The sequence below is a fragment of the Cavia porcellus genome, unplaced genomic scaffold, assembly GCF_034190915.1.
Source record: "Cavia porcellus strain 051 isolate PalLab524CR breed Dunkin Hartley unplaced genomic scaffold, mCavPor4.1 scaffold_9, whole genome shotgun sequence".
Taxonomy (NCBI): Eukaryota; Metazoa; Chordata; class Mammalia; order Rodentia; family Caviidae; genus Cavia; species Cavia porcellus.
Genome location: NW_026947492.1, coordinates 10,360,977 through 10,388,898, shown reverse-complemented (window position 1 = coordinate 10,388,898; position 27,922 = coordinate 10,360,977). Strand labels below are relative to the sequence as shown.

General features: G+C 44.5%; 2 protein-coding genes across 3 annotated transcripts in view; both read left to right on the top strand.

Moving 5' to 3' along the window:
* Positions 1-24: 24 nt before the first annotated feature.
* On the top strand, positions 25-27,533 carry Mpzl3 (myelin protein zero like 3). Of its 2 annotated transcripts, none has more exons than XM_063255860.1 (6): positions 25-162; positions 6,179-6,345; positions 9,561-9,771; positions 11,850-12,015; positions 13,922-13,985; positions 27,407-27,533. In XM_063255860.1, the coding sequence occupies exons 1-6, from the start codon at positions 90-92 to the stop codon at positions 27,449-27,451; spliced, it is 726 nt and encodes a 241-aa protein (XP_063111930.1). In that variant the 5' UTR covers positions 25-89; the 3' UTR covers positions 27,452-27,533. The 2 variants fall into 2 exon arrangements, with proteins under 2 accessions (XP_063111930.1, XP_003472849.1); XM_003472801.5 differs by lacking the exon at positions 27,407-27,533 and adding an exon at positions 17,203-20,075.
* Positions 27,432-27,922, top strand: part of Jaml (junction adhesion molecule like) — a 28,145-nt gene continuing 27,654 nt past the window's right edge. The window contains exon 1 of the mRNA XM_003472659.5: positions 27,432-27,553. The gene's annotated coding sequence lies outside the window, so the exon portion shown is untranslated. The remainder of the gene's footprint in view (positions 27,554-27,922) is intronic.

The following is a 27,922-nucleotide window of genomic DNA, read 5'->3' as shown; positions in this document are numbered from 1 at the left end:
TGCCGCCCACTCCGACGTCACTTCCGGTGTTACCTGTGCCGTGCGGGGAGCTGTAAACAAGGGGTGCAAGGATCTGAAGAACTGTCAGGATGCAGCGGAGCAGAGCGGCTGGAGGCCGCGGCTGCGCTCTCTTGCCACTGCTGGGCATCTTGATTTTTCAGGGTGAGTGCGGCCGCCGGCGGGGCTCCACTTCCGGCCGGGGGGTTTCGGGAGGAGGGTGGCTTTTCCGGTTCCGGGTGGGGGTTCTCAGGAAAGCCCCTGGCAGGCTTCTGGGCAGGAAGGCAGGGAGGGTGTGGCAGAAGAGTTTTTATTCTGGTTAACACCTGCCGCTGTGGAGAGCTGCTGTCTTGCCAGACTTTCCTGAGCTGTGGGAGCACAGCTGGTCACCTTGTGTGATTTGTCACTGTCTTGGTGATGACCGACTCAGAAACCCTGGAAGCTCCTGACGCTGTCTTGTATGAGACAGTAGTGATTGTCTGCTGGGGTCTTGAGTGCTTTGTACCCTGATTAGGGGAAGGCAATTCTAATGGTCAGGAGGTCTGACCCAGTACATTTGAGAAATAAAATCATGACGTTTGATAATTGCACGTGTTTGTAAATGAATAGCAGGAGTATAAAATAAAGTGTGTATTTGTGACAGGAGTGTGGTTTCATTGTAATAGAGAAGCTATTGAAGAAAAAGTAGTCTTAGTGTTTTTGAAACATTTAAAATATGAAAAAAACATGGACTCTTGAAATTTTAATCTTTTAACTAATACCAGAACTACAGTATTGACAAGATAACATTGCACTAAATTTTGGACACATTTGGCTTTTATGCAGTTTTCCAATTACAAACTTTTCAACCTAATTAACTTCACTTTGAAAAGCAGTTATTTCCTGGATTTTGGTGTATGTGGCTTTTTTGAAAATTAGGTATTAGTGTAGCTAACTAGTATTAGAATGAATTATTAGCCTCACAAAATTTCCCTGTAAGTAATGGGGATTTCTAACAGGGACCTTTAATATTTTATAAATGTAAAGATCTCAGGTGCTTTAAATCTCATCAATAGGCCTCCAAAGTTTTTATCTACCTGATGACTAGTGCTTTTGCTGCCAACATACTCCCCGATACCTCCCAGCTGCCCGTGTTATCACAAGTGTCCAACTTTTTCAGCTAAATTCTTTGTATAATATAGTATTTAGGCTATCATATTGTCAATTATGTAAACTATCTACCCTCATCATGGGAAATGTTCAAATATTGTCCCATTGAAGAAGAAAATTCTAGAAATAAGTGTATCTTGTTTTTTTATTTTGAAATGGAGTCTCACTATGTAGTTTAGGCTGGCCTTGAACTCACTGTGTAGCCCAAGCTGGCCTCAAATTTATGGCAGCCCTCCTGCTTCAGCCTTCCAAGTGCTGGACCTACGAGCATGATGAGTGTTTTCTTAAACCTAATGTCATGTTACATTAAAGAGTTCCTTGAAATCCAGTGTACCAAGTAGTTCAAACACTAAAACTGGTTTTATGATCTGTGTACTTGTTGAGTAGATTTATTTTGCTTTTTTGGAGTAATAAGTTTCAGACATAATTCACAATTTACCCATTTAAAGATGTTCAATTCAGTAGTTTTTAGGATTCACAGAGTTACATGAATCCGTTTTAGAACATTTTCATCACCCCAGGAAGAATCCTGGTATTCATTCTTACGTTCCCCAGCCCGTGACAACCCCAGTCTACTCTCTGTTTCTAGAGACTTGCCTGTTCTAGACACTTCCTATAAATGGGATCATGCTTTTTTCTTTCACTTAGCATGTTTTCAATGTTTCATCTATTTTTGGTGGTCTTATTTTTAAATCTGTTAGGTGGTAGACCCTGGTTTTGTACCAGTATTTATTTGCCCCCTGTCCTCAAAGATAAGACCCCTTAAATTACTACCTTGGTTGAATTCTCCTTAAATTACACATCTGGTCTTACTGTAACAGTTGTTATAGTGCATAGAAATGATAGACTAGGGAGCCTAGTGTTATATATTTATTTTTCCATGTAAATGTGCAATTATATGAATTAAGGATTGACCAATTAATATTTGGAAAATGGTCTATAAAATTGGAATCTTGGTGGTACACACCTGTAATCCCAGCACTTGAGAGGCTGAGACAGGAGGATTGCCATGAGTTTGAGGCCAACCTGGGCAATATAAGTGAGTTCAAGTCTAGTCTTCACTACTTAAAAAATGTCTCAAAAAAAAAAATTGGAATATTTGTTTCATCATATTTATTTAATTTCTTCCATGTATAAAATTACTTATGTTAAAAATGCAGTTCTTTTCCTCAGATGGATTTTTATGAATTTTTAACGGATATATTTGTAGTTAGCATGTTCACTTAATCAGAATGCTTTTCGACTTAGGTTAAAAGATAAATTTCTGTAAGGACATTAGACAAAGATAGAAATTCCTGAATGACTGTAACACTGGGTTACAAAATGGAAGGTTTTGAAAGGAATTTGATAGGAACTGCCAGAGCTGTGGAGGGGAGAGAGAATCGAACTCACGACCCTGCACTTGCCAGGCAGATGCTTATGCTGCCGAGCTGTATCCCCAGCCCAATATTTTAGGTTTTGCAGGCACGTGGTCTCTGTTGGAATTATTCAGTTCTGGAAAAAGTGCAAAAGCATCCATAGACAATGTGTAAACAAATGAACCTAGATGGCTTTTTTATTCTAATAAAATTTTGTTTATGTAAAGGTGCTGAAAGCACTTTTTGCTCTTAGCTGACAGTGTGGCTGGGTGTCAGCTGTTCTTGGTTTGCCCTGTCCCGTGAGATCAGTTTGCTTCCGTGTGGTCCATGGCCATAGCTTGCTGACCCTTTCCCTAAACGACAATCCCTCTGATATTATCCCTTGGGCATCTCCATCTCAATGACATTTAAATTCATCCAGAATCCAACCCGGGTTCTCTTGCCAAGCCTGGTACATTTCCAGTCTTCTCTCAGTGATCAGCAGCCCGGAGACCTGGGAGTCATTGCCGGCTCCACCCTTCTCGCACATTAATTTCCCCATCGTAACTGCAGTTGTGTAAGTTTTTTCCTCTTCGTGTGACACCAGCCCAGTGCAGAAGAGGTCATCAAGAGCAGAGCTTTTCCTGAATGAGCGTAGTGGAAAGATAGAGGCGAAGGGAGTTAAGGGCCTTGAAAATGCTGGAAGGGAGGTGATAGAGAGGGACTGGTTGGTTAATGAGCACATTTTATTCCCCTAGTAAAATTTAGAGCAGCCTATCTGTCTCTTTCCAGTCTTCCTATGCCTCTGAATCTCTCTGAATTTTTGCTCTGGAAGTGCTTGCATTTAATGGAGGAAATAGATGTTATAAATTAGGTGCGGTCAGGCCGGGTGTGGTGGCGCATGCCTGTAATCCCAGCACTTGGGAGGCTGAGGCAGGAGGATCGTTGCAAGTTTGAGACCCTCCTTGGGCTACAAAGTGAGCTGAAGGCCAGCCTGAACTGCATAGGGAGACCCTGTCTCAAAAAGAAAAAGAATCAGGTGCAATCAATGGCGTATTGCTGGAGTAGCATGATATAGAAGTATTATAAGATCATGGAAGGAAAACTGAGCTTCATGAGGGAATTGGGCAGGAGCTGCAAAATATGTCAATATTTGAGCAGGTTTTGAAGGGATGTGTGTGTGTGTGTGTTTTGGGGTTATGGTGTGGTGGAGAACAGCCCAGGTAGGGTGAGAAGAGATGGGAACATCCTTCCAAAGATTTATTTAAAGGAAGGCACAGGTGCTGGGGACATGGTCCATTTGGGACATGTCAGGACGTTGCAGGCATAGTGAGCGGGGCTGAATGGTAAGCAGCAGAATGGCAGAAGTTTGAGGACAGATTGTTCCTGTCTGGATATGTGTGATGTTTTTAAAAAAAAAACAGTAATAGCTAACATTTATTGAACATTTTTATTCTAGGTGCTATGGTAAACATTTTTATGCTGTTTTTTCCGTACCAGCACTGAAAATTGAACTCAGGATTTTCATACTGAGAAATATCCCCAACATTTAAAAAAAATATATTTTTTTTGAGACAAGGTCTTGCTAAGTTCCAGATTTGCCCAGGCTGGACTTTAACTTGAAACGCTCCTGCCTCAGCCTCCCAGAGTGCTGAGATTACAGCTGTGGGCCATGATACCCAACTCATATGCTATCTTTTAAAATTGTGTTGGGTCTTCAGAATGATCCAGAGAAATAAGTTTGGTTATTGTTCCCACTGATCAAGCATAGAAATTGAAGCTTGAAGAGGTTAGGCACTGTGATCAAGGTCTAATAGCCAGAACATAGCTAAAGCAGAACCCAAGTTCAAATCTGGCTAATCGTAAATACTTTGAGCCTCTGTACTATACTTTTGTTTTAGTGTAAGGGGCGGGGATGAAAAGACAGTGTAGGTCAGTGGTGGCAAATGCATGGTAATTGTGTCTCAGCGGGCTGTTTGTTGTCATTGAAAGCTCTAAAGGATTTGCCCTGTTTGGTGTAGATTATCTGTTCATTTCTTTTTTTTTTTTGTCTTTTTCGTTTTTATCGGTACCGGGGATCGAACTCACGACTGCCTGCTTGCAAGGCAGGCGCTTATGCCGCTGAGCTAAATCCCCAGCCCCTATCTGTTCATTTCTTTATTCCAGTTTTTAGACTGAGTCTTGAGCCATGAATAAAGATGTTTTTCACACTGATGAATCAGGCGTGAGGGCTTACTGGGGACAGAGGGATGGGGGTTTTGCAGGGAGAGGAAAGAGCATCTGCAGAAACAGAAGAAACAACAAACTTAGCACAGGTAGAGACAAAGGACGCCGTGGAAGAAGCAGCATAATCCTGTCTGTGGGATGGGCTGATTCTTGGGAGAGTTCTTATTAGTGCAGTCAGTCTCGGTCTCCTCCATTTGAGAGGAATGTGGCCGGACTAGCTTGTCTAGAGAGGAACAGAAATGATTCAGAGCAGGCAGAGTAGAGCGGAGGAGCTGGTGACTCGGGGCTGCCTGTGGCAGGAAGGGTGAAGCGAGTGTAGACCTGGGGAAGTGAGTTATAGTGCTGGGTGTTTCCTCGGGCTTGGGAGGGCTTCTCCTTAATCCTTTACCCTTCACAGTGAGCCTCTGAGGTGAGAGCTCCCGTCAGCCTGCAGTCAGGAGGGAGAGGGTTGGGGTAACTTGCTGAGGTTGCAGAGGCAGCCAGGGCTGGACGCAGGGGTGTAGGAGTCTGGACCCAGGCTGGACCCAGGGGTGTGGGAGTCTGGACCCAGGCTGGACCCAGGGGTGTAGGAGTCTGCGTACTTAATCACCGCACCAGCTGTTGCCAGGGCGCTACTGGGGACGAGCGCTTTTACAGAGGAGGTCACTAGAAGCTTTTAAAAATGTCACCTTATTTTTACATTTTGTTTTCCTTCCCATAATAAAATTTTTTTCTTTTGTGTTACCGATGATTAAACCCAGGACCTTCACACTGAGCTACGTCCCCAGCTCCTTTTTAGAATTTTTTTTATTTTTTAAATTTTGAAACGTGACCTTGCTAAGTCACGAAGTTGCCCAGCCTAGGCTGAAATCTGTGATCCTCCCACCTCAGCCTTCCCGAGTGCTGTGATTACAGGCAGCCAGGGCTGCCACACCCAGCTCATAATTCACTTGTTACGTGATTCATTACCAGCTTTAAGAAATACAAGGGAAACTAAGAACATTAGGGCAGTGAATCAAAAACAGAAGCAATTTTTGTTCTCTGTTCTTACTTTGCTGACGCTTGAGGCAGTGGTAGCTTCACGCCGCATCGTGTACTTGCTGTAAGGGCCTCCAGCCCCACGAAAGCTGCTGTGTTCCTGGAGCCTGTGTGTGTGTGTTTGGGGGGGTGTATGGGGAGATTGAGAGTGAGGATGATGCTGCCTTTCAGTTTGCTGTGGGCACCCCCACCTGTTTGTACTTAGTTTGGCTACAAGCCTGGTTTAGAATTTTACCCAAGTATTCCATCTATGATTTAAGATTGCAAAAGGTGAAAATGCTCTCCTAGATTACTGCAGACATTGGCTCTTTGTCTGTGTGACCTTGCCTGGGAAGATGTGGGATGCTCTGGCTTTTTGCTGAGACCCCTAAGCATGATAAATGACATGCCTGTATTGTGCACTCATATCACGAAAACAAATACACTTAGGTGTTTGGTCATCCTTTGATTAGGTGTTCCTATCGTCATTTCCCTGGAGATTAAAGCAGATGCTCACGTACGAGGTTACATTGGAGAAAAGATCAAGTTGAGATGCACCTTCAAGTCAACCTCTCCAGTTACTGAAAAACTGACCATAGATTGGACATACCGCCCTCCCAGCAGCAGTCGCACAGAGACTGTAAGTGGTTCTTTTCAAAAAGTTTCCTGGAAGGCCAGGGATGTAGCTTAGCAGCCTGCCTTGCATGCACAAGACCCTGAGTTCGATTCCTGATACCAACATAAAAAAAGTTTCCTTGAGTCTTGTGGCTGAGCAGTGTTTGAATTCTTTTATTACAACTCACATGCACACCCAAGGACCTCTCAGAGCAGAAATGAGCTTCTGTGTAAATGGAAAGGGGTGAGCTGCTGCCGTCTATGACACTGGTTTGATCATGTAAGACTTTTTATGCTTCTACATAAGAAGTTTACACTTGACCTGTAGGAAAAAACTGTCAGAAACCAAGAGAAAATGTGGTTTAATTTTGTTTCCGTTTTTTCTTGTGTGTGATATTATAATTTCATCTCTAGATTTGATGTATTGAAAAGAGTATCTGCAGAACTATTGGCTAGAAAAATTCTGTAGGTCACAGACATACTTTTTCTTAGAACTGCTCATTTCCTGTTGAGTAGAGTTGGCTCAATGGGTGTGTATCTGTTTGCATGTCTGTGGTCTATAGATTTATCTTGGCTTCTCCTGCTAGCATGTAAACATCTGCAGTGATTTATATAGCTACCTTTGAAGGAAATGATGGCACTTGGTGACAGATGTCAGTGATAGTCTTGTCATATTAGAAACTTAGTCACACATATAAAACACATTTATGATTCATATGCCATTGTTGGTGTCTAATTGAAGATTATAGTGCTATAAAAAGTCTCTTTATGGTTCCATCAGCATGCTTAGCTCAGAATGCATGCTGTTCAAGAGTGTGAATGCCATAGCTATGTAACTGATTGGATTTTTGCAAGTATTCTTAAAAAAAAGAAAGTATTCTTAGTTTATTTATTCTGTTTTCCTTCACTGGAAAAACGTTCCCTTCCTGTGGACACAGAAGCTTTGAATTCTGTTTTAGGAGCCATTGCTGAAGACTACGTAGCACACGCCCAGCTATGTAGGAATGGCTGCTTTCTTTAGACTTAAAAGTAGTCGCTTTGTCCTGAGTAGTCAGGAAAGTACGGCTGGCCTTGTTTGGCTCTACCTCCATAGCCAAAACCAGGACAGAGCAAGCAGCGGGGAGCATGTTGGTTCAGAAGCATTCTACACAAACAGCCGTTCTCTTACGGTACCCTTCTCTGTGAGACTGGTCAGAACTCACCCACGTTGGAGTTAGTGGGCCCTTAAGGTCATGTAACGTAGTGATGCAGTCACGTGGCTAGTCAGGGTCCCTAATCAGTTAACCAGCATTTCAGTGTCACTGATTTAGATGGAACCTGGAGGTTCCACCACACCTGGCAAAACCCCTTCACCCTGGTGCCGATATCAGTGGTAGAGGCCTTCTTACCTGCCGCTTTGGAGCACTCAGTATGCATATGATTTCCTAGTATCTGTATTGACCACAAAAGTGAAAAATTTCACGAGAGTAGGGACCATGCCAGTATGTTTTTACTAACGTGTTGCCTAGAACATAGTTGGTGTGCACTAAATATTTGTTGACTACGTGAATGAACAGTGAACTAATCAATGACTCATCGTCTCCTCTGGGGAATTACGCTTTAAGACTGGGCAGTTCAGTGGTTACATGCGAGATTTCCTAAGCCGGAAGGTACCAAGCAAGAAGGAACAGGGAAGCCTTGTATCTTGTGTAAGAGAAAAGCTTACCTTGTAAGAGAAAAACGCACCTGCCTGGCTCACCTTTAGGTGTCATTAGGTATTTTTGGTGGTAAGGTGTCAGGGCACCAATTCCAACGTAGTATTTTTTAAAATTCAGCATGGATTCATTGAGTGCCCATCGTAACATTTGACCTAGGGTTTACATTAACTGCCAAGGGAGGTAACTTGAGAGATGCTGGGCTGCATTATCTCCTGCCAGTGATTTTGAGAATAAGAACAAAAATCTCCCATCGGTCACATACTAATTTTGTCTTTGAGAAACTCACATAGTCTTTTGGTTTTGGTCTTATTTCCATTTTTGTAGATTGGATTATACCTTCCTCGTATAGCCTAGTATTGTTATGAGTCTCCTTTGAGTAAGTGTGTGGAAGTCATTTGCAAACAATAAAGTGCTATAAAACATTAGACATTATTTTAGAGGGCCGGGGATTTAGCTCAGTAGCATAAGTGCCTGCCTGGCAGCTGTAAGGCCGTGAGTTCAATTCCCAGTCCCCCCCAAACAAAAACGAAAAACAGAAAAAATAGGTGTTATTTTAGAGCAACTTGTTGACACTGTGAGGATGGTGATTCTTTGCTGTGTGGGCATTACAGGAGGTTTGGTAGTATCCCTGGCCTCTACCCACTAGATCCAGTAGCTCCTCTCCCTTCTATGACAACCAAGACTGTCTCCATCTCGATAGCAGAAAAGCAGGGACTTGTGGGGAGCTTGATGGTACAGCTCCTGCCTACTATATTTGAAGCCCTGAGTTCAGAGCCCAGCACTGAAACAGACAAACGAACGAACAAATCAGTTTGTTTGTTTCAGGCAAAGGATCTGAATAGGTGTTTCTCAAAAGAAGAGACATTAATGGCCAACAGATACGTGAAAAATGCTACCCAACTCTAATTACCAGGGAAATGCAAATTAAAACTGTAATCAGAAGCTACTTTGCACCTTTTAGAATGCCTACTGTAAAAAAGACAAATTACAACAAGTTTTGGCAAAGATTGGGGAAAAAGGAACCCTCATCCGCTGTTAGTGGGGATGTAAATGAGTAGAACCATTTTAGAAAGTCATATGGAACATCCTCAGAAATTTGAAAGCAGTTCAGGATGCAGCAGAGAGGTAGAGCTTTGTATGAAGTTCTGGGTTCAGTTCCCAGCAATGAAAATGAAAGTCACATTTTACCCCATAAATATGTGAAATTTTTATTTGTCAATTAAAAATAGATATTTTTTGTTCTGATAGTACCAAGTGTTTTCTGGAGAGTGAAACTGCCCCCTGACTGAAGGCTATTTACATTAGACTTGGTGAAGAGTTTAGAAGAGATTCAAGAGTTAGGGACTAAGCATTCTCTTATCAGTCCCTTTTTAAATCCGTTTTATTAACTTCTCTCTCTATTCCATGATGGAGGGAAAAAGCATTTAAGAACTTGCCAACTGAAAAGCCCATTACACCGCTGTGTTTTACTTTGAGCCCGTTAGTTCTGCATTGTCAGTTTGTTTTGCAAATTAACTGTTTCTTTCATGGTGTTGCTTTTTAGATTTTTCATTATCAGTCTTTCCAGTACCCAACCACGGCAGGCACGTTTCGGAATCGGATTTCCTGGGCTGGAGATGTGTACAGAGGCGACGCCTCCATAAGCATAAGCAACCCCACCCTGAAGGACAACGGGACATTCAGCTGTTCTGTGAAGAATCCCCCAGATGTGCACCATAATATTCCCCTCACAGAGCTCACAGTCACAGAAAGAGGTAAGTGGATCGCCACCTTCTTCCGCAGTGCTGGGTCACCACTCTGGTGTTTTCTGGAGTCCTCATTTTAAGTGAAGTCATTTCTTTGGGTAAGCCACTTGGGGCACTGGATCATTGTTTCAAAGTGGCCTTTTTGTTTTTTTGCTATCCCTGTATGTCTGTTAAATTGAACTTTTGATCTTTACTTATTTACTTAAGGTATCGGGAGTTGAACTCAGGACCTTGTGCTTGCCAGGCAGGCGCTTGGGCCACTCAGCTGTATCCCCGGTCCCTTTGATCTTTATTTTGAAATAAAGATGATGGTTTCCCCATCATCTCTCTTTCATTTGGCCTTCAGGTGGCCAAAGGCCTTGCGTGATGTATGGAGTTACTACCTCTGTGAAGTAAGGTGGCCCCGGTTTCCCTAACGTATTTGTACTCCCGGTAATGAGCCAGCATTTTCGCCTGTGTCGAAAGGGCGGTCCCTGTAATGACATGAGGTGGTGTGTTTCTTTCATGCCTCAAAGAATAGCAGCTTCCTGTTGGCTTGAACAAGTGGAGAGGATTAAGCACTGACCTTGTTTTCTGTGTTTTCCCTGGTGACTGTTCAGTGGTCATTCCAGTTCTGAACTGGATTTGCACCAGAGACTTAGGGATAAACCGCGATCATCATGGTTGCTGCATCATTTCTCAAGTCTTCCTTTCCTCCCTTCTTACCTTCTCTTCCTCTTTTCTTCCCTGTTTCCCTCCTCCCCTCCTTTGTTCCTTCTTCTTTCTCTCTTTTCTCCTCCTCTGTTTTTCTTTATTATCTTTGTCTCTATCTCCTTTGACAGTCACTCATAGGTTTGGAGGAACGGCACAGTCTCAGTGCTGGAAGACTAGACCTGGCGATGCTTTTCTGGAAGGCACTTGGGCAACAGAGATCCCTTAGAGTGTGTCCTTTGGTCCTGTCGTTGTAAAATTTTATCTTAAGGAAGTAGAGCTAAACATGAAGATTTATATATAAGCTTGGTTATCCTAATGTGACCTACAGATTCAAAGAATTTGAAATAACTCGAATGTCCAGCATTAGAGAGTTGATTCAATAAGTTATTCAGTGTGGAGTAATATCACACTTTAAACCTCACATCCAGAAAGAAATTTTTTTTTTTTTTGTCTTTTTGCTTTTTATCGGTACCGGGGATCGAAATCACGACTGCCTGCTTATAAAGCAGGCGCTTATGCCGCTGAGCTAAATCCCCAGCCCCCCAGAAGGAATTTTTTTTAATTACACGAAAACATTTATCAGTGGATGTTGTGACACAGGCCTGTAATCCCAGTGCTTTGGGAGGCTAAGGCAAAAATATCAAAAGTTTGATTTATTTTTTGAGAGAGGGTTTCACTATGTAGCCGAGGCTGGCTTTGAACTCAGCAGTCCTCTTGCCTCAGCCTCCTGAGTGCCAGGATTATAGGCATGTGCCAACAGGCCTCAAAAATGCTTGAGTCTCATAGCCTGGTGTGGTAGCACACACCTGTAGTCCCCGACCTCGGGGATTGACATAGAAGATCACTGCGGGTTCAGGGCCAGCCCGAACTACTTAGCAAGACTTTGTCTCAAACAAACAAACAAACAAACAAAAAACCAAAAACAAACAAACAAACAAAAAAACAAATAAAAAGATAGAGTTTTACCATGGTAACTTAGACTCTGCTTCAAAATAAAAAATAAGCAATGAGCCGGGTATGTAGCTCAATGTGAAGATCCTAGGTTTAATTCCCAGTACCACAAAAACAAAACAAAAATATATTTACCATATATTATGTAAAATGTATTAAAATACTATGTAAAATACGATTTGTACTTCCAAGAATACACAGCCCACTCGCATGCGGACCCTCGTACGTATACCATGCACCTTGCCGAAAGGTTGAAGAGCCACATCCCAGTGTGTTTTCCTGGGTAGTAGAGTTATGGGTCCCTTTTTAGTCTTCAGCTTACTTTTGTGTGTTTTGTGTCTTTTCCATAATGAATTTATCGCTTCATAAGCAGAAGTCCTTGAGCGAAAGCAGAGCCTAGCTCCGGTCACCAGCACCCCAGACACCTGCTTCTCTCCCCGCAGGTTTCGGCACCATGCTGTCCTCGGTGACCCTGCTTTCCGTCCTTGTCTTCATCCCGTCCGCCGTGGTGGTGGCCGTGCTGCTGCTGAGAATGGGGCGGAAGGCGGCGGGGCTGAAGAAGAGGAGCAAGTGTGGCTACAAGAAATCGTCTATCGAGGTTTCAGACGAGTATGTGCCCTGCAGCGCGCGGCTGCCCGGGTCCTCCTCAGCCCCGCTTTGAGGCTGGCTTCGCTCTGGGTGGAAACTTCATTTTGGACAGAGTGTTCCACGAGGAGTCCTGGGAGGAGGGCCCGCAGTTTCTCTTCCCCTTCTCCTTCTCCTGGCAGGACTGGGGTCTCTCCTGCTGGGCCCCATCTCCAGCGCTTTAGCTGTCATTTCGAGACAGGGTCGTGCTCATTGCCCAGGCCAGGCTCGGACTTGAGAGCCTTTGCCTCAGCCTCCCGGGAAGCTGTGGTAACAGGTGTGTCCCACCGAGCCTGGCTTCCCTGATGCCGTTTTTACCCTTCTTGGTCAGCAGATGCCCTGAAGCAGCTAGTGTGTTAGCTGAGTGTGGCATATCTGTAATCCAGCATTCGAGGGGCACAGGCAAGGGATCTCAGCGATTTCAAGGACAGCCTGGCTTACAATGTGAGTTCAAGGGCAGCCTCAATCACATAGCAAGGTCCTGTCTCCAAAAAAAAAAAACAGAGAAAAAAAGCACTCATTACACACAGTCCATTTTCCCCTAAAATGATATCTACCTTAAAAAAAAAAAAAAAAGATTAACAAAAATCTACGTTAAAAATCCCGCAAGTTCTTTTTTTTTTCTTTTTGAGACAGGGTCTCGCTATGCAGTTTAGGCTGGCCTTGAGCTCACTTTGGAGCCCAGACTGGTCTCGAACTCGCAACGATGCCTCCTGTCTCAGCTCCAGAGTGCTGGGATTACAGGCATGAACCACCACGCCCAGCAATAAATTCTTTATTGTTTGTATCAGGGGTTCTTAAACTGAGAGAGTCTTACCTCGAAAGGGTTCAAAAACTTTGTCTATGTGTGTACATTTATTTCATGGAGAGAATGCCTTTGATGTGAGAAGAAGAACTACTGGCAAAAATATCAGTGTCTGTGTCTCCTTCCTTCCTTCTGTCCTTCCTTGCCTCCTTCCTTCTGACTAGAATTGAGCTCAGCCCCTGCCCTTGCCCGGGATCCCCGGCCCATTACCTCTAAGCGTGCTCCACAAAACCCTTCTGTCCTGACCCAGTTACGTTGTTTCTACCTTTTCTCTCGTCTGTCCCCATTTCTAGTGACAGGGACCTTATCTTCCCCACTAGCCATTGTACACTCACTGACATATTTCAGATAGCTGGAGAGATAGAGAGAGATAGGTATCTCGCCACGCCTTGCTGTTTGGCCCTGCTTCCTCTTCTCGCTTGTCTGCAGGATCAGCCCCAGCCCAGGTTCCTTTTCCTGACTTCCTGAGTCCTGAAGAGAGAATCAGTCACTGCTTCCCTTCCGCCGCGATGGCAGTTTCTTCTCGGTTCTGTCAAAACATTGATCACGTTGTGTTACAGAATGTGTGTTTAGTTTATAGCAGGCCTCTCACCCCATGAGACTCTGAGCTGTCTCCAGGACCATTTTCTTTCTTTCTTTGTCCCTAGCCCGCCAGGATGTCACAGATGGTGTAGGTGCTCAGTCTTTTTCTGAGTGAATGAATGGTCATGGCCAGCAGCTGTTTATTGAACACTTACTACGTGCTGGGCCCTGTGATGCATGCGTCACGTGTATTTGTTTTATACTCCTATCATATGCCTTAAGGGTGCAGTGATAATGCGTGTATTTTACAGATGAGGAAACAAGCTCCTGGAGGTAAATTTGTCCAGTAACTCAGGTGAATAGTGGCAGAACTGGGATCTGTAGTGGATGAGTGTGATTTTAAGACTTGAGTTTGAACTGTTCCTCTCCACCAGTGATGGCGAACCTTTTAGAGCTTTCAGTGGTAACCAGTAGCACACGGTGGCACACGTGCTATAGGTTCGTCACCACTACTCCACACTAGGGGTGGTGATGTCTGAGACTTGGTTTGTGTTCTTTCCCCAGCACTGACCAGGAGGAGAAGGACGGGTGCATGACCAGACTCTGTGTCCGCTGTGCTGAGTGTCTGGTGAGTCCCTGCCAGGCTCTGTTCACTGTTGCTCTCTCGGCTTCCTGCCTACTTCGGGGGTCTCCCGCCCTCCAGGTAGGGAGGGCTACGCAGGTAGCACCAAGGAAGGGGTCAACCAGGCTCCTTCGTTCTCTGTCTCATGGACATGCAGCAGTGTTCTTAGGCTAGGCAAGAGGGTGTGGAGAACAGGTCTTGAAGGAGCAGTATCTTTTGCCATTGAATTCAAACTAGGAGACTTGGAAGCACTGGACCCAGAACCCTGGGTTTCCTTTTTTTTTTTTTAAATCTTTTTATCGGTACCAGGGATCGAACACACAACTGCCTGCTTGTAAGGCTTATGCCACTGAGCTAAATCCCCAGTCCCATAGGTTTAATTATCTGTTGAGCCTTGTTACCTCCCAGGGGATTAAGGTTAATACCTTTTAGGTAGCTCAGTGTCATTTTTATCCCTAGGAAACACCACCCCTGAGTGCCATTTAAATTTCAAAAGACTGTCAACCCTCCTCCTTTGAGTGCTAGCTGTGACGACAGGCTTGCGGGGATCTCAGGAGCAGAGACTCTGATGCGGTGCAGTTAGGCACAAGTCAGAAGCAGCGCCGTCTAGTGTGAATCATGCCCGGCTTTGCAGGGCCTCAGCGTGAGCCCTCTTTGTACTCACTGCCAGCTTCCGTGCTGGCCAGGCAGGAGCGCTGGACTGCTCACCGCAGTGCCTTTTGTTCTCCTCCTCTTGTGCCCTTGAGGATCCAAAGTGAGAGGAGAAGACCGCAGTGCCAGTGGGGATGGAAGACCTAAAATCTCCTTGGGGTTTGAATATTTTGGTAACACAAAATTATTAATGTTCATGTGGTCATTAACCATGTTCCCATCGCAGTCCACTGTGTCCATATTTAAGTGGACACAGTGTACCGTGTGTATCACTTTAGCTACTCAGAAAACAGCTGCAAACAAAACTGACAAACATCGCTACCCTTGTGGAAGTTAATGTTCTTCATCCAAAAGCTCTCATCTTCTAAGACCCAGCGGAAATGTCACAGTTTTTTAGATTGGAGTACAAATGTTACAGGCAGCTGAGCTAGTTAGAAATACAGGCAGCTAGACAGGGCTGGGCCCTCGGAGAAGCAGGCACAGAGGACCAGATGTCTGGTGACCCTGGAGGGGACACACACCTCTTGCTGTGGGCCAGATCTCAGGACAGAGGCAAAGCATGTCACCACACCCTTAAGTATAATCCTTAGGGGTTAGATCTGGATCACCTTGAGAAGCCAGGAGTCACCATCCCAATTCCCTACAGGGGAGTCACTGATGTGACTGGCTTCCTCATTAGTCCCTGATTTGGTCAATGTTACCTGAACAATTAACCTTACTGGTTGACCATAGCTCTGTCCCACCTCCTGCCCCTCTGCCTTGTTCCCAGGTTTCCCCAAATTTAAACCTGCCTCACCGCATGGTTTTTCTCTGTGAAAGTCCTGAGAGAAAACAGAATGTTTGGTAGCCCACTCAGGACCCCTTTTGTCTCTCTCTCAGATACAAGCTTCCTTTCTGTCAATAAATATTCCTACTGTTTTTTTTTTTTTTTTTTTTTTGTCTTTTTTGAGACGGTTACAGTTCAGGCTGGCCTCCAGCTCACTTTGTAGCCCAGGCTGGTCCCACCTCAGCCTCCTGAGCGCTGGGATTACAGGCGTGAGCCACCACGCCCGGCCCCAATATTCCTACTCTTAACCTCCATTGTTCCTAAAATTTATTCTTCGATTTTAGAGAACAGGAACTTGTTCCAGATATACAGTAGGTCGGGAGTTTCATTCCCCTATATCACAAACACTGACTACATTTTTAAGAATAAATAAGACAGGGCTGGGGATTTAGCTCAGCGGCATAAGCACCTGCCTTGCAAGCAGGCAGTCGTGAGTTGGATCCCTGGTACCGATAAAAACGAAAAAGACCAAAAAAAAAAAAAAAAAAAAAAAAAAAGAGAGCTAGGATGCCTGGCTATAAAGAAGGCTGATCAGCCCGTTGGTTGCCTGTTTAGCGGGGTATGGCAAGGGATAAAGAAAGGCAAAGAGATATTTGCAGGTTTGGGGGGACGGAGAGAGCCGGGAGGTCCTCGCCTCAGACTGGGCAAAGCCTGCTTTCGGGAACCCGTGAGCAGTGTGGGGGAGGGTAGTGTACTTTTTTGGACCAGCGACTGCAGAAGAACAGGCAGCAGAGCGAGGAACAAGTTTGGCACCACAGAGGGGGCAAGTTAAGGTCTTTCCCACCCTGCGTACTTGTTTCCTTTGTTTTGTCCTCAGCAGATGCTCTCCTGCTTCAGGAGGGATTTGGGGATCACTAAGATTTCGTCTCCCGCAGCCAGGAAGCCTACAGGCTTCTTGGTGCCCACCCATCTGTCCCATTGGCTGGTCCCCAGCTGGGGGCCGGGATGTCAAATAGGATGGTTAGGGCACCCTGGGTAAGATGATATTTGAATAAATTCCTCGGAGAAGAGGGGGCAAACCAATGTGAAGAGCGTTTCAGGAGGAGGAAATTGTAGGTGCAAGGACTTGAGGAGGGTTCCGGAGTGGCACAGGGGCGGTGGGAAAAGACAGCCTGGTAGGTAGACTGGCTCTGTTTAGGTTTTTAGCTGCACGTCCCCCCAAAACCTCATGTGCTTATTATAGGCAGGGCTTTTGAAAGGTAACTGAGTCACGGGGTGCTGCAGCTAACTGTGATGACAGGAGGTGGGGCCTGGCCTGGAGAGATGGGTCGCTTGGGGTGTGACCCGGAAGGTTTTTCTCCGTCCCTAGTTCTTCCCTGTGACCCCTGCTCCCCGGCTCCCTTGATGTGAGCAGCTTCCTCCCGCCGTGCCCCTCTGCTGTACTGTTACTTCTTGGGAGCAGCTGATCCTGAATTAAGTGGGAGCTATGCGAAATCTCTCCTTCTTGGGTGTCCGGTATTTTGTCCTAGCGATGAGGAAAATAGGCAGGTACTTTTTCTTGTGTTAAGATTTAAAAAAAATTTACCAAGGAAAAGGGAACAATTAGGGCTGAAAAACAGAAATTAGCCCAGTAGTATTGAGGTCAGTGGTGTCCGTGGGAATTTAAGTTGTTGACTCCGTGGCATTTCACTGTGTCACCCTAAGCCAAGTCCCACGCAGAGTATGCAGGTGTATGTCTCTGCTTAAATTCAGAGTGTGACATTGTACTTCCCGTATGCACCACACCTACTATTCTTTTTCCTCCAGGATTCAGACTATGAGACGTACTGATGAAAGTCTGGCTGTAATGAGCAGAGTTGCCTAGTGACAGAAGACATCCCGTTCCAGGGGCGTGAGGCTGAAGCCTCTGGGGACGGAGCTGGCCTGGACAGTGGAATGGCAGATTCCGGACGTCCTCTGGCAAGACTTCAGAAAACATTTATTTATTGAAGAAATGTTCTTTTTATATTTATGAACTGTTTAGAAACTCTCCAAAGAGACTCATGACTCCCCCGCCCCCCTTTTTTTGACTTTCTCTTTTAATAAGTTATACTCTAATTGACTGAAGACATTGTTCCCTTGAACAGAAAGCTTCTTTTAGGTTAACCTTCACTCTTGAATGTATAGTGTTTTCATTTACTTATTTGAAGGAGAACCGTAAATGTTTGCCATGCTGCTGGTGCCAAAATAATATTTTTAACGAAGTGGAGCCTGACACCATTGTTTTTTGTTTTTTTTTTTTTGGTACTGGCAGTTGAACTCAGGACCTTGTGCTTGCCAGGCAGGCGCTGTGCCAGTGAGCTTCATCCCTGGCCCCTGACATCTCTTGATGATGTACTACCAGACAAAATGATTGTTTGGGATAGATGTCCTTTGTTTTGTGCTCCGTGAACATTTTCAGCTGTGAGTTAGTATAGTATCCATAAACACTCGGTTTAACAGTTCTAATCCTTAGTTGTATTTGGGTGACTTGGAGTTCATAGCACTATTTTCCTTAGAGTTGGTAGGATCAGGCATCACTGGTTTGCTTTGGTTGGTTCTTGTTTTTGTTTTTGAGATAAGGCCTCACTATGGAGCCCAGGCTGGCCTTGAACTCAGGCCACCCTCCTGCCTCAGCTTCCTGATTACCAGGATTATAGACCTATGTCGCTATACCTGCTTTGATTGGATTTTTAAAGTAATAAAATGAAGTATCTATATTTTACAATTAAGGAAAGGAATTACGAGACAGAAATTCTTTCCTTTCTCGTGCTAGGTACAATTTGGGTCAAAGAGTTTTAGTTATTTTATTTTCCTATAGCTGACTAATTTGTGGTTTCCTTCTTGATTTGTTTGTTTGTTTGAGACAGGGTGTTGCTACGTAGCCCAGGCTGGCTTTGAACTTACTATGGCGTCCAGTCTAGCCTTGAATTTGCTGTTACCCTCCTGTCTCAGGCTCCTGAGCGCTGGGATTATCCTTCTTCGTTTTCCAGAGGGAAGAAAAGCTTTCCAAAAGATTTTTATTGAGGATTTATTGCATAATTTGATAGTTGTTGACAGTCACATCTTTTATATTGTGCTTTACACCTTTTTTATTTCTAAAAGGTGCCGTTTATGAATGAATTGTGATATAGGCAAGCTGCTTTTGCACAGTATTGGAGGTGAAGAGCTGAGGTTGCGTATAACCTGTCTGTCTGCCTTCTCTGAGTAACTTTTAGCACATTCCTCCATCCTCCGTCAGTCTATTCCAAATTTTAATTTAAACAGGGTTCTCTATAAACCCTTAAGACGTGTATCTGATGTGCCAGAGTTTTCTCTGTGGGGTTCAAAGGTTGTTTTTGTGTTGTAGCATTTTATACTATACATTATAAAATCACTTGTGATTTCATTTTCTGCCAGCGTCATTCATTTTGTCTCATGGATTTGGCCTGACCTTTTGTCCAGAGATTAGAGAATCTGGATATTGTTACACATTGTGGTCATGTAAGGCCATAAAAAAGGCCAGCAGCTAGGACTGGCAACTTAAATGTCTAGTGGTTAAGCTGAATTCTTTGGGCCACTTGGTAACTATGTGGTTGTCTGCAGCTGACCTAATGAGACCATTTCTGACAACTCAACAGAGAAAATAAAACAGTTTGAGTAACGAAAGTAAATAATTTGAGTGTGTGGAGATTTAAAGACAAAGATGCAATTGTGAAGGAGACTTTTTGTGTCTCATTTTTTTCTTTTTCTTTCTTTCTTTCTTTTTTTGGTTTGTTTTTTGAGACAGGCTCTTGTTATGTAGCTCAGGCTGGCTTGAACTCACTATGTAGGCCCGGCTGGCCTCAAACTTGAGGTGATCCTCCTGCCTCAGCCTCCCAAGTGCTGGGATTATAGGCGTGTGCCTCTGCCTGGCATTATGCCATCCCTCCATTTTGTTTTTCACCCCTTATATTGAGGTCCAGGTTACAGTTCTTTTCTCCAAAGAACGCAAAGTAGTGTATGGACTCCTGCCTTCAAGGATGGAAGGAAGATAAAGTACTTTTTGTTTAATCCAATATTTTAATGTTTCCTAAGGTGCTATTCTCTTTTTTTCTTTTTGCTGTTCCAGTGCTCTCCCCACACCGCGTGGAGATCAGAAGGGGTTAGCAGCCCTTCCGAATGCTTCTTTGATGCTCAAGTCTTTTCTTGTGACCAAGTTACTTTGTAGTTTTATGCATTCCACTCCTAATTCTGTTAGAAAATGTAAACTTCTAAAGAGATTTGTGTTTCCCCTGTGACCTGTTACTTCAAGCCATTTGGGGAACACATTTTTCTAAGATGGGCACTGGTGCTTCCAAAGGGAAAGTTGTATGTGCTTACTTTATAGCAGAATTCTGGAGGCCAAATCCCCACCTTGAATAAGCCGCTCAGCTATGGTTCTAAACAGATGCTTCAGAACACCCATAAGGAGGGGCCAAGACTGTTACTAACTGCACAATTCAAACTGTGTTTCCAAACAGGCAGCCCCGTTCCTTGACTCCAGGGTTGGGCTCTTAACCTCTGCCCACCTCATTCCTTTGTGTATGTGTGTGTGTGTGTGGGGGGGGGCGTGTAGCAGGGTTTGCACTGTTCTCCATGTGTACAGACATTGTAACTCCATATGTTTACTTCATCATAGTAATAAACTTCTTTGTGTCTTCTGGTTGCCTTCTGGTGTGTCTGTGTATAAGGTGAAAGCTGTCATGTAAAGGGGAGGGAGGTTTGTGTGGAACCAGAGGCCTGTGTGAGCGAGCTGTATCCCAGCGAGAACTCGCCTAGACTATGGTGCACTGGAGCCGGTTCACACAGCCAGAGCTGACTTACATTTTAGACATGTTGTGACCCAGTTGTTTATCTGTGCATGGTTTGGAATAGGCTGAGGTGGGTGTTGTAGTCAAGGGTTCAAGGAGAACAATTACATACAGGACACAGAATTTGTGATATTATTTTATGATGGTTAACCAGAGTTAACCATGGTTAACCAGATGGTTAAATACAAGAAAGTGCAGGAAATCTGTCCACAACTCTAAAGACCTAGAAAATCCAGCCAAGGGCCTGGATCCCACAGCAATGTCCTGCATGGGTCCAGAGGAAGACCTAGAGTCTAACTGGAGGCCTAGTGCCCATGACAATGACTCATGCAAGTCTGCTTTACAGATCTGCACTGGGAAGGCCAAAGGTTGGCGGTGGAAGCTAGAAAGTCTGGGTTAGTGGGATGAAGGAGCTGTGCCAGTAGGTTGAGGGTTCTACACTGGAGCTAAGGAGCAATGCTCAAAATAGGGACCCGGCCGGGGGTTTTAGCTCAGCAGTGTAAGTGCCTGCTTGGCAAACTTGAGGTCGTGAGTTTGATCTCTGGCACCAAAAAAACAAAACAAAACAAAACAAAAAAACCTAAAATAGGGATCAGGGTTCCTCTGACAAGTACCATAGCTGTCCTTAGCAACAGTGAGATCCTGAGCTCCTCTGATAATGAGAACAGCCAACTACATATCAGGAAGCCAGCATGACAAGCTTCTCCTGGAGACTGAACAGCACACATCATCCCCTCCAGAACCAGGAAACAATGCTCAACCTAAGGATCAGAGCTCCCCCAAAGTGAACCACAGACAACCTCAGCAACGAGGTCCTGAGCTCCTCCAATGATAATGGCTGAATTCACATCAGGGAAGAAGCTCCACAAGGTCCTCCAGGAGAATCAACAGCTCCAAACAACAACGCTTAGGAGAACCCACACCGCCACACTCTTCCGCGCCACATCTTTTTATGCTGACAGCAATCCTCAGCTGGGCCATCTACACTCAGCACTGTGCCGTTCAATTCAGCTTGTGTTAAGTTGGTCACCCATTTTTAGTCCACAGCAGTGGGAATATTTATACTACAGGAATTACTGGCTAACTGGCACACCATTTCTCAAGGACCATGCAGTGCATTCCTTGAGGAGAATGATTATTCAACAGCTTTGCACGTAATACAGAAACAGGTTCCATGACAGGAGTATTCTTAGGCCCAAGTTAAGTCAGCTTAGCCCAGGTTGAAGCTCTGTTCAAAAACACTTACTTTGAAATGGTGACCTACGATAGAGATATCTTGATTTGATGAAAGTGTGGGTTCCTATCTTGGCTGTCCAAGCTACCCAAGATGTTCCCCAGGAGGATGACTGGCTGGCTGTGTACTGAAGACACTGATCTCTCATAGCCGGAGGGCACCTCCATGGCCATGGACGCTTGGAGGACTGGGAAGCATATTTTGGAAAAGAGGCTGGGTGATTTCCTGCCTATGTTGCATGTCTATATTGAGAGATCAATAACAGATTTTTGTATTTTTAACAGAGTTAAATATTTTGCGGTAATCTTAAATTTATTATATTTGTTTGTATGAAGCTGTTTTCTTTCTCAGTAAATGTCTGCCTGGTCCCACTTGTGATAGTTAACTGTGATGCTAACTTAAACAAGAAGCACCTACATTGGTTTGACTCAGTTCTGGATCTGTGTGGATGACTGAAGACCCACCTTGGGGGTGGATGGCACCAACCAATAGGCTTGTAGCCTGGCTGGAATAAAAGGGAAGAAGAAGGAAACCTTTCTTTTGCTTCTTCTGAAGAGCTCTAGTATTTGACGTCACCTTTGGATTTCTATCTCCAGGATTCCAGCACAGATCTTTTTGTTTCCTGATAGGACTTACACAACACTCTGCGTTGAGCTCCAGGCCTTCAATTTTTCACTGGTTTTTGGATCTCCAGCACGCAGACGACCTTTGGCTTTTGTCCACCTTTGACTCTGAAGCAGCCATTGTAAGCCTTACCTTGTAAATCCGTGTATATGTGTATGTGTATGTATATATATATATGTATATTGTATGTTATATCTGTTCTTCGTAACTGATGCAGATTTTTCATACCAGGAGTGGTTCTACAGAACAGAATTGTAAGGATGAATTTTCTCAGTGATTTTAGTGGTTCTTAGAGCTGCCATGATCTCTCTTTGGAGCACTGGTGTCTATGGTGTGAACTGTTTGCAGTAATATATAAGATGGATCCACTTGATTATCCTAATTTACTACTTGTAAGATGCAAAATTTAGTGAGTCTGTACATAATACTTTCAAATATCTTTGGCAGAGTTGGCTGGTTGGTCTTCGCATCTCTGGATAAACTAGTAAAGGGAAATCATGAGCTCCAAACATGCATAAAAAAATTTAAAGTCTTTTATGTGTGAAGAAAAATGAATAAAAAAAATAAGGAGCTCAAGGATAAGATTTCCAGTTCCAGACAGACATAAAGAGTCTAAAAGTTTCTGAATGTATCCTGAAAGAGAATCTTGTTTCTTTTAGCTTTGGGACAGATTACAGGAACAAACACAAGCCCTAGTAATTTGACGGACTTAAGTGCAGCATAAATTTAATGTCCAGCCTTGAAAGGTATCTGAAGCAGAAGTGAGAGCGCTGGCTGGGGAAGAATGGGGACCTGTAAAGTGGGGTGGAGATGTTTGGGCAGAATCACTGAGCTCCTCATGGTAGTATTTTGCCGGAGGAAGAGCTTTCCCCATCCACAGTGACGGCGCCATCCCCACCTCCAGCCCCTACACCTGAGGATGTGATCCTGTGCTGCCTGACGCAGTTAGCAAGCGTGACAGTGCTGACACTCTCCAGGACCCACCTTCAGCACACACTTTAGCTTTAGGAGCCACGAAGGCTCCTAAAGGCGAAGCCCACCCAGGAGACAGTGTCACCCGTGGGAGGGTCTGCTATACTCCTAAAGATCTTGAGTTTTCTAACACTTATAGGCAGAAGTTTGATGAGCAGGTAAGAGGATGGATTTTAAGAGCATGGCATAATGGTGGCAAACACATATGCCTGAATCAGGCTGAGTTTGTTGATATAGGCCAAGTAAGCAGAGAGGTCCTGAATTTAATGTTGCAGCTCATGGAGTTTTTAAAAAAAGCATTAACAGTTTATTTGACTGATTGATAGAAGCACGGGTCAAAAGATGGTCCACTGTGAATGATTTAGAGATGCTTGATATGCCTTGGTTTACTGCTGATGAAGGGATTCAAAAGCTTAGGGAAATGGGTTGGATTTGTCATGTTAAATCTAATCCGCCACACTAAGAGGCTCTAGAAATGTACCTTTTACTAATACCTTAAGAAACAGATTCCTGAGGGGGAGAACCAGCACCACTGAAGAGCCCTGTCAGTGTTCTTGTCTGTATGCCACATACGGGGACAACAGTTACTCAACTGGGAAACTTAAGGGCAATGGACTTAACTGGATGCCAGAGTGACAGGAGTCCAGTAGCAACACTCAGCCACAGAAAACATGCAGTGGGCAGCAGGAGGAGGGCAGTGACTGGAGTGGTCATGCCTTATAGACCCACGGCATGAACTGATGAACCATGGTGTTCCCAAAAGTGAAGCAGGAGACCTACTGAATTTTTCCTAGATTTATATAACTGGAAAAATATAAGGGTCAATGGACAGAAGCCCACCTCAACTCATAGTAACAGGAAGTCGTGGCCCCTCAATCAATTTTCCTGATTTGAGCCAGTTTAGAGACCCAGAGCCCCTTAAATGAAGAAGTGTCCAGGTCCCCTTGAGGAAGGACACTTGTGTACTACCAAAGACATATACTGTCAGTCTTTCTCCCACTCTTTCTCAAAGGGACCTACGGCCTTTTACGAGGGTAACTGTAGAGAGCCAGATGCAACAACTTGTCCTTCCCCTTAAAGACAATATCTCTGGATGCCTGATGCCCCTGGACTCCTAGACATTTCACTGAGGTAGAGGGACCTTGCATTTTAGTTGGATTTATTTCCCATTCCTTGGCTGACAAATGCTTCATTAACAAGTCCAGAGTGGTTGGCTCTGGAGCCACACGCTCCAGCAGATCCAAAGGTACTTGAGGCTTCGGTGACAGCTGAGGATGCTGTTTGGAGCTCTGGCAGGTGAATCACAGGATCAAGGCCCTGACATCACTTGAAGACAACTGCTTTTTCTTTGGAAATCAGCTCCTGTCGGGGATTTAGCTGTGCTCAGTGGCATGAGCACCAGCCTGGCAAGCACAAGTTGCTGAGTTGGATTCCTGATGCCAGATGGGGGTGGGGGTACTGGTGGGGGTGCACAGAAAGAAAGAAAGAAAAAAGAAAGAAAGAAAGAAAGGAAGGAAGGAAGAAAGGAAGGAAGGAAGGAAGGAAGGAAGAAAAAAAGAAAAACAAGACCTGACCTGGTACTGGGACATTGTGGAAACTGCTTGACCATGGGACAACAGGTTTATCTTGCAATCTGAACTGCCCATCATGAAACTATTTGGCTCATCAAAGTCAGAAATTGGACAAGCATAGCAACAATGGAAGTGATATATATGTGATCAAGGCCTGAGCAAGCCTGGGAGACACAAGTAAGTTACGTGAAGAAGTTGCCCAAATGCCTTCTGCTATGCAGCATGTAGCAATGGCCCCATAGAGTGTCCCATGTGATCAGCTGATAGAGGAGGAAAAGGCCAGGCCTGGTTTCCAGATGGTTCTGCATGTTACACGGGTACCACCCAAAAGTGGACAGCTGCACCACTACAGACCCTTTCCAGAGGATCTTAAAGAACAGTGGCGAAGAAAAATCTCCACAGGGGTCAGAACTTTGGGTAATACACTCGTCGTACCTTTTGTCTGGAAGAACAAATGGCCAGATGTGTGACTATATACTGATTTGTGGTCTCTGTCTAATAGTCTAGCTGAATGGACTCGGAAAGACCAAAACTGGAAAATTGGTAACAAAGATCTGTGGGGAAGTGGTATGTGGATAGAGCTCTCCTTGTGGGCCAACGATGGATGTAAAGATATTTGTGTTTCATATACTTGCTCACCAAAAAGTGACCACAGCAGAAAAGACTAAAAATCAGGTGGTGGATAGAACGACCCATTCTGTAGCTAATTTTTCTTTAGCCCTGTCATTGCCCAATGGGCTCATGAGTGAAATGACCATGGTGGCAGGGGTGGATGTGTGGGCTCAGCAATGTGGATTCCCACTCATCAAGACCAAGCTGTCTGGAGTCACTATTCAAGGACCAATATGTCAGCCTCAGAGACCAACACTGAGTCCCTGATATGGCACCATTCCCTGGGATGATCAGCTGTGACCTGACGGGAGGTTAATTATACTGGACCACTTCTATCATGGAAAGAGCAGTGCTTTGTCCTTACTGGCATAGACACTGTTTATGGGCATGGATTTGTCTTCCTTGCATATAATATAAAGCTACACTACATGGACTTACAGAATGCCTTATCCACTGTCATGGTATCCCACACAGCATTGATTCTGACCTAGGAACACATTTCACAGCTAAAGAAGTGAGGCAATCAGCTCATGCTCATGAAATTCACTAGTCTTTCCATATTCCTTGTCACCCTAAGGCAGCTGGATTGAAAGAAAGGTAGAATGGCTTTTTGAAGGTAATAGTTATAGCACCAGCTAGGTGACAATACCTTTCAGGGCTGGGGTAAGGTTCATCAAAGGCTGCATATGCTATGAATCAGCCTCTACTCTGTGGTCCACGTCTTCCATAGCCAAGGTTCGTGGGTCCATGAATCAAGGGATGGAAGTGGGAATGGTACCACTCAGTGCTACCCTAGTGACCCACTAGCAAAATTTTTGTTTCCTGTTCCTGCAGCCTTGTGTTTCGCTGGCCTTGAAGGCTTAATTTCAGAGAAGGAAAGCTAAAAAAGAGAGTTATAGTGTTGGCAGAGGTGACTGACCCAGACCATCAGGAGGAAATTAGACTTTACTCCACAATGGAGGAAAGGAAAAATATATGTGTCTCCTAGTATTATCACGCCCTGTTTTCAGGTCAAAGGGAAACTATGGTAACCCACAGGCAGGATGAAAAATGGCCCAGAACCTTCAGGAATGAAGCTATGGGTCTCACCACCAGGAAAAGAACCAGTACCTGCTGAGGTGTTTGCTGAAGACCAAGGGAGTATAGAGTGGGTATAGAAGAAGGAGGTCATAAACACCAGCCATGTGATTGTTCTTTGCTATTTTGTTAATATTCTTGTGCATATATATACACAGATATTAAGCAGGCATGTTTATTATCTTTGATAATATTGATAGACATTGTTGGTTCGTATGTATTGTTAAACCTATACATAATGTTTAAATTATGAACTGTTAGGAGTAAACATCATCAGAACAAAGGAGGGAGTCAGTGTACTTCCATATTTATGCAGGATAATCACCATGTTAGGCATGATTACGGACTTGCTATTGTATCTGTAGACTATGGTTTAAGAAAACGTGTCTGGTTGTCAAGTTGATAAGGGGTAGATTGTGATAGTTAACTGTGGTGTCAACTTGAATAAGAAATGGCTAGCAGACTGGTTTAGCATGGTTTTGGATGATGGTGTTGGAAGACCCGCCCCCTGGGTGTGGGTGGCACCAAAAAGCTTTTAGTCTGGACGATACTAAAAGGAAAAGAAGAAGGAAGCCTTACTTCTGCTTCTTTGGAAGTGCTCTGGTGTTTGCCTTTGGACATCCGATTGCCCTCAGGCTTCCTGACAGGGGATTCACATGGGATTCACATGGCAGTCTGCAGTGAGCTCCAGGCCTTCAGCCTTGGACTGGATCTCCAGCTCTCCAGTGTACAGACGTCCCTTTTACATTGTTCCATACCTGACTCTACACACAGCTCTTACAAGCCCAGGACCCAAACACGTGCACACGTGCGCATACACACACACACACACACACACACACACACACACACACACACACACACATGTTCCTCTAGTGAGCTCTAACTTATCCAACCACTCTAGAGCCATCCCTCAGTCAGCTTGCAGTCTAGCAGTAGAGTTGACGACTTCAGAGGTCTAGGAACGAGGCTCACCTTGGTAAGTCAAATTCAGTACCTCTTTTAGAATGAAAATACAAACAAAAATTGGGTAATGAGCCAGATGACTGAAACGAGAACCTTGCCTTAGTGGTTCCTGTTTGTGTCTGCAGCTACTTCAGAAAGCACAAAAGCACACACGCATGTGGTTGCTTTGAGGCTGACCCAGCGCGCTGGTAGCAGATCTTCAGTTGAGTGTAGGAACGACAAACAGCGGGGAGAGCTCGGTGCCTTGCTTCTGCTGAGAGCCTTCTTCGTGGGTAAGCCATGGTTTCATACTTTGTGACTTATTATTTGAACTTTTCTTAGAAGATAGGTCCTTACTCCGAGAAGGACCAGCTTAATTGGCAACCCTTTAGAATGAGATGCTAGTGTCAGAACTTACATTTTCCGCAGGGTGACTGTTGTAAAGTAGCACAGTGAGGGGATTTTAGTTTCTGTAGTGTAATTTATGTTATGATCTTCAGAGAGAGGAGAAATAAGGCTTGTTTGTGATGAAGGAGTAAATGAGAGTTTGGGGTGTAGCTCAGTGACAGAGCCCTTGCCTAGCTCGTGCAAAGCCTGGGTTTAGGGGTCGGGGAGAAGAAAGGCAAATGAGGAAGATAATGAGGAGACTTCTGCTTTCAAGT